The sequence below is a fragment of the Gadus macrocephalus genome, chromosome 2 (genome assembly GCF_031168955.1).
Source record: "Gadus macrocephalus chromosome 2, ASM3116895v1".
Classification (NCBI taxonomy): Eukaryota; Metazoa; Chordata; class Actinopteri; order Gadiformes; family Gadidae; genus Gadus; species Gadus macrocephalus.
Window position 1 is genome coordinate 15,059,230 of NC_082383.1, and position 6,050 is coordinate 15,065,279.

General features: G+C 42.0%; 1 protein-coding gene across 1 annotated transcript; it reads right to left on the bottom strand.

Annotated features, from left to right (window-relative positions):
- Positions 1-1,222: 1,222 nt before the first annotated feature.
- On the bottom strand, positions 1,223-3,591 carry LOC132472971 (zinc finger BED domain-containing protein 4-like). Its single transcript, XM_060072870.1, has 2 exons — positions 1,738-3,591; positions 1,223-1,588 (listed from the first exon to the last, which is right to left on the bottom strand). The coding sequence occupies exons 1-2, from the start codon at positions 3,328-3,330 to the stop codon at positions 1,310-1,312; spliced, it is 1,872 nt and encodes a 623-aa protein (XP_059928853.1). The 5' UTR covers positions 3,331-3,591; the 3' UTR covers positions 1,223-1,309.
- Between the last annotated feature and the right edge of the window lie 2,459 nt (positions 3,592-6,050).

The window sequence follows — 6,050 nt, forward strand, 5'->3', positions numbered from 1 at the left end:
CCTTAAGGGACACTAGGGAGAACGCTCCCGCACAGAACCTTAGTTTGGAAGTCGTGCTGGTGACACGACAAATACTTCCAATTGAAATACATGGGTTTGAAATTTGTGCTTTAAAACACGAAAATTTTGAAAATACGTGATCCTGAACACGTTTCAATAGATTAAATAACGTGACAGTGTCACGACTTTTCGTGAGACCGGGTTGATATGCGATATTGTCCAACTCTAAATTTTCGATTCCGATATCAGCCGATACCGATGTCGATATTTGGGTTATTTTTCCTCAAACCTAATTTAGGTAACATTACATATCTCCTGTTGTGGAATTAACACAACATGCTTAATGTTGTTGTGATGCCCCACTGGATGCATTCTTGAATGCAACAAGGCTTTCCAAACGTTAACATTGTCTGTGCAAAATAAGAAAAATACTTCAACTTAATTTAAGGGAAAAGTGCCATGTTTATTTTAATTTTTTTAATTTTTAATGGTCTCAGACAACAGTTTGGATTACACTCTCCCTGAGATAATCTTGACAATGCCCACAACAAATAGGGCAAACTTGACTTCACAAATGATAAAACATTGTACCTGAACAACTATGTGCAACATAGCAGTATGTTTCTTTAACTAAACTCATTGAGTTTTACAGTGGCATATTTGTGCATTTATTCAATTAAGGTTATTGAGTTTAACTCAATAACCTTCATTGAATAAATGCACAAATATGAGTCAATTACAATGTGCACTGTACTGCACAATTTTGAAAACATTTATTTGAGCTACAAAAAATACTTCTGGCTTGAGGTGAAATACAAAAAATGAAACATTTTAAGGTGTACAAACTAAGCAGCCTATGTCCCTAGCCCATTACTTGGGCTAATGCAATCATTGGAATTATAAACTGGGCTCAATCAGCACTACTCTACATGAGCAACAACAAAGATATGCAACATTAAGGTAGTGTGCAATAAGAACAAGGAAGGCACAAAGTTTCAGTCCAGACCTTCCAGAGTAGCAAACAAAGTCCTCCTTTAGTATCAGTCCAATGAACGGGAATAAAAGACTGGCCTTCATAACGGGCAATACCCACAATCATTAAAATATACACTGGGCTCAATCCACCCTGCTCTTTCAATGAGTAACAACAACATGTGCAAATAAAAACAAGAAAGGCACTAAAAAATAAAATAAAATCTTAAATAATAGAAATAAAAAGAGCTTCAGTCCAGCCTAGTAAACATAACTCTCCTTTAAAGTGCAACAAATGAGGCTAAAAGTCTGATGCTGACTCGCCTATATGACTGGTCTAATTTTTTCCCATGTCCATATATGTGAGAGGTAGATTTTTCTGAATGAAAATAAGCATCTCAGCATTGTTGCAGTGTAGGCCTATGCGATTTCTCTTTTCGTCTATGACATGGGAGACGGCGCTGAATAGCCGCTCGCTGTCTACGCTGGTACAGGGCGCAGTGAGGTACTTGCGTGCAACTCGGGCAAGTGCAGGGAAGCGAATCTGGGTGGAGCTCCAGTACTTGAAAGGGCAAGCTGTCTTGAGGATGGTGGCTTCTCCCAGGTATGCATGAACCTAAATAAGAAGTCAAAACAAAACAGAAAAGTCTACTTACTTTTCTTCAAAGCACGGACAGGCATATGTTAATTTGATTCACTTTATGAAAATTTTCATGTGAAGCACTCAACAAATCTGCTGATTTGCTGAGTTTATTATTTACTCACCTGTGTAGCTGTTTCGCCTGTAGTTGCTTGTTTGGCGACATCATTCTCTGTGAGGATTTTTTGGTACATGTCCTGCAGGCTCCCAGTTCGGGCCCTCTTAGGTGGGGGGTCCTGGTCCTCCTGGCCTGGATCATCTGCACTGGCACCAGCAGCGTCTTCTCGTTGATCATTGCCCACACTGGCCATTTCATCCACAACGTTCAGCAGCATATTCCGTGCTTCCTCCTTCTTATCCGGGTCGAAATAACGGTCTTTGTAGCGAGCATCAACCATGGTTGCAATTGCATAAAGAGGTTCAGTTTGCACTCCATCAAAGCGTTTACTGACAGCTTCGAATAGAGCATGTTTGGCTGTTTGCACACCTTTGTCTGATTCATCCGTCTTGGCAAGCAGCCGTGTCAGGGACACCACACCAGGGATGACATCTGCAGCAGTGGCCTCTGCAGCGCTGATGTCCCTGGTTAGCTGCTCAAAGTGTTCCAGGAGGGTGATCATCTTCTCCATAATCCCCCACTGGCTTGCTGTCAATGTTGTGGGGAGTTCATAATCAGCAGCATATGCACTCAAAGCCCTCTTTTGTTCCACCAGGCTCTGCATCATATAATAGGTGGAATTCCACCTGGTGGACACGTCTTGTTGCAGCTTTTTCACGGGCATATTGAGTTCTTTTTGTATGTCTTCAAAACGACTGCACGCAAGTGGTGAGTGCTTGAAGTGTCCTACCACTCGCCTCCCAACAGCCAGGGCATCTGCAATACTGCGCTGAGACAGGGCACCTCCATTCACTGCGAGCTGTAAGGTATGTGCCATGCAGGGCAAACTTGGGACACCAAACTCCGCCGTAGCTTTAGCCATGTTCCGTGCGTTGTCTCTGACCACTACGTGTGCATTCTCCTTGGGGATTTTCCACGTCTCGAACATCCCTTCAAACGCAGATGCGATTGCTTCTGCCGTATGAGACCCGCGGCACTCTTGGGAGTGAAGCACAGCCTTTTTCAGCACAAAGTCTTTATCTAGCCATTGAGCAGTCAAGCTCAACATGCTAACCTGGCTAACGCTTGAAGACCAGATATCTGTTGTGAAGCTAATGGATACAGCATCAACAATTAGCTTCTCGACGTGGCTGTAAACAGCACTGTACAACTCGGGTAGGCAAACATCTGTTAAATACCTGCGGTTGGGCATGGCAAAGCGTGGCTCGAGGAACTCAACAAGTTTGGTGAATCCGGCGTCTTGTACGATTGAAAAGGGCTGGTTATCCAGTGCAATACACTCAATGATTTTCCGATTTATGGCTTTTGCCCTGGGGGGGTTCTTGGCGTATTTCTGTTTTTTCTCGGTGGACTCTTTGAGCGTCAACTGAGTCCTTGTTTTCGGTGCCGCCGCCTGTCCCTTTTGCTTCTTCTCATTGCTTTGCTGCACAAATGCCGCGTAACTCTCTGAATGATTCAGCCTGAGGTGGTTGATTAAATTGGAAGTGTTGAAGGAAGAAGTTTTGGTTCCGCCTCGCATAACTGATGCTTTGCAGTCATTGCAAATCGCAAGTTTAACGTCCGAAGGAGACACTTGAAAATAATTCCAAACCGCAGACATAGTGTTGAAACAGAGCGAGCAAGTTTGTAGCCATCCACGCTTGTTTGTTTGTAAGGTTCAAGACGCAGCTTGATGAGGTCATCATCTGTGCGCCGGTAAACGCTTCAGGAGCGCATAAGAACTATTTGGGTGTAACGCAAGCATTATTTTATCGGTTTTAAGGCAAAAAAAATCTGATACCGATATTGACAGTTATTACATTTTTATGCTAATATCGGGCCGATAATATCGGTGGGCCGATAATATCGGACATCTCTAATAATTATATATATTGCCTATTTATATATGTATAGGCTATATATATAATTAGGCTATAATTATATTATTTAGCGAGTAATGAGACAATCTATAGCCAAATTGTCGAAGATGCCCGAGAATCTCCGGGGATATTGTGGTAGAAATTAACCTTACATTCTATGTTAAACTATGATTATTATTAGGCCTACATATCATATATATACTTTAATGGTGGAGAAGAGCTGATCACCTTTAACCTAGATGTTATGTGCTGTGTGACACCAGTGAGTAGGTCCAGGACTTTCTCACCTGATGGGCCATGTGGCACATCAGTCAGAGAGTCCAGTCTACTCCCATTGTGATGTACTCTCTGAAGACAATGCTTACATTCACACGTGTGCATCATCTCTGTTTGTATAAGGATAATATATGTTCTAAGGTCACATTGGGATTCAGAAGACATAGGAGTATGCTGACATTCACACAGTATGACACTGATGGGAAATTCTATATTTGATGAAAGTCCAACTTTGTATGGTGTAAGAATCGGGGATATAAGGAGCTGTCCGGGATTCATTCAGTAGTGTGTATTCGAGGATACCATTCAGCTTTGTTGTCTCTCGTTTGCGGGTGGCAATAAAAACTCTCCATCTATACTTGACCTGGACTCCCCGATTCCTCTTTGCTTATAGCTAGTTGAAGTGAATTAGATAAGTTATTATTATTAATTCTACAACATTTGGCGTCACGAACAGGATTGAGGAACAGAGACAGCCCGGCTGCTGGACTGACGGACGGGGCACGAGCGGATCACACAACCCTAGAGCTCGTCAAATTATTGGTAAGTTGACTTACCACAAATTAATACGGTTGTTTGATCTGTTCCTGTCCCGTCTGGAAGCTCTGCTGCAGGTAAAGCGTCTCTTCAGTCCAACGAATCAAATTAATCATTGAAGAGAGATTGGGGAGCTCCAGCGAGAGATAGAGTGTGCGCGCGCACAGCCATAGACGCTCTGTTGTTATGGTTAACTAACAAGCGGTTTGTGGTTCTAAATTGATACAAAATTGTTATTATTCTTTTTGATAAGTAGGCCTACTACAAAGTCCTGTGGCTGTGTTCTAGGGGAACGAATTAGTGTCAAAGTTCCAATAGAACAAGCGCAGGTCCGCAGGTCGAATGAGTGCGCGCTTGTTGGATTTCTGAGGCCCCAGCTGAAATTGGGTTGGGTCTTCTATAAAGTCCTGCGACTGTTATCTAGGGGAACGAATTAGTGTCAAAGTTCCAGCAGGTATAACAGCGCAGGTCCGCGGGTCGAATGAGTACGTACTTGTTGGACTTTTGAGATCCCATCTGGAGTTATTGTTATTAGTTAGAATTCATTACTGTGGATGAATTCGTTTTTATTTTGAGAAGAGTTTCCTTAAATTGCTGACTAGTGAATTTTCTCTTGGTTTGGGCCGATTGAACAGTCTACTGATCTTGGATCGATCGAGTGAGTTTTTCTTTTCTTTTGGGCCGGTTGAACAATTTCTGATCTTGGATCAATGTTGAGTGAATTTTCTCTCTTTTTATTTTGGGCCGATTGAACAGTTTTCTGATCTTGGATCAACTGAGTGAATTTTATCTTATTTTGGGCCGATTGAACAAATTTTCTGATCATCGGATCGATTGAGTGAATTTTAATTCTAATCTTGGCACTTTGAGGAAATAGGGTTCTTGTTTTTCAGGTTGAGTAGCTCAGAGCTGGAGTACTCGACCGTTCATGTTTTAAGCAAAAAAAAAAGTCAACTTCAGCGTTCGGCCAATCTTTTATTTTGTATTTAAAGACGAGTGAGTGACTGGTTCCAGTCAATATCTTGTGCAAACAAATTCGGCCGTTTTTTTTTTCGATACACTATTGAACGTCGTGCAAACTGTTTCCTTCTGTATTTAAATTGTGTAGGATTAAGTTGCCTCGGAGGCTTTTACAATCCGTTTTGTTTTTAGTTTATCCTGTCAGTAAGACAGTCAGAGAAATAAATAACTTGTCTGGAACAAGTGGGCGAAACTTTATCTAGGGGTGTGTTCTCTTAGCCTGTGGCCAGAAAGGGTGGGGGCCTAGGAGCAGAGTACATCTAAAAACAGCTGGGACGCAGATCCCAATCGATAGAGAGGGAGAGAGAGAGAGAGCAACGCACGGGGAAGTGCACATTTGTAGTTTTAAAGATAATAAAATAATTTGTCTAACGAGTTGAATAAACTCAAATAAATTGTAGTAAAACTAGTGTTTATACACCTAGAGAGAATATGAATATAGTACCGACGGCTGCAGAGATTTTGAGTAGAGACCGTCTATTGCTCAAAGGTGAGATGAAAAGGATCTCTGAGAAATGGGAAGAAAGGACAGAAGGATCAGGCACTATATGGCCCATGGGAGGGAATTTTGATCCAATAATGTATAGGGACATGGAGGTAGTGATAAGGAATTACATAGATAACAGAA

Bases quoted from the DNA above. Each gene is read 5' to 3' on its own strand.
- LOC132472971 (XM_060072870.1), bottom strand. From the start codon at position 3,330: ATGTCTGCGGTTTGGAATTATTTTCAAGTGTCTCCTTCGGACGTTAAA. The intron at 1,589-1,737 runs GTGAGTAAATAA...CTTCTTATTTAG, and splicing joins CAGGCGAAACAGCTACACAG to GTTCATGCATACCTGGGAGA.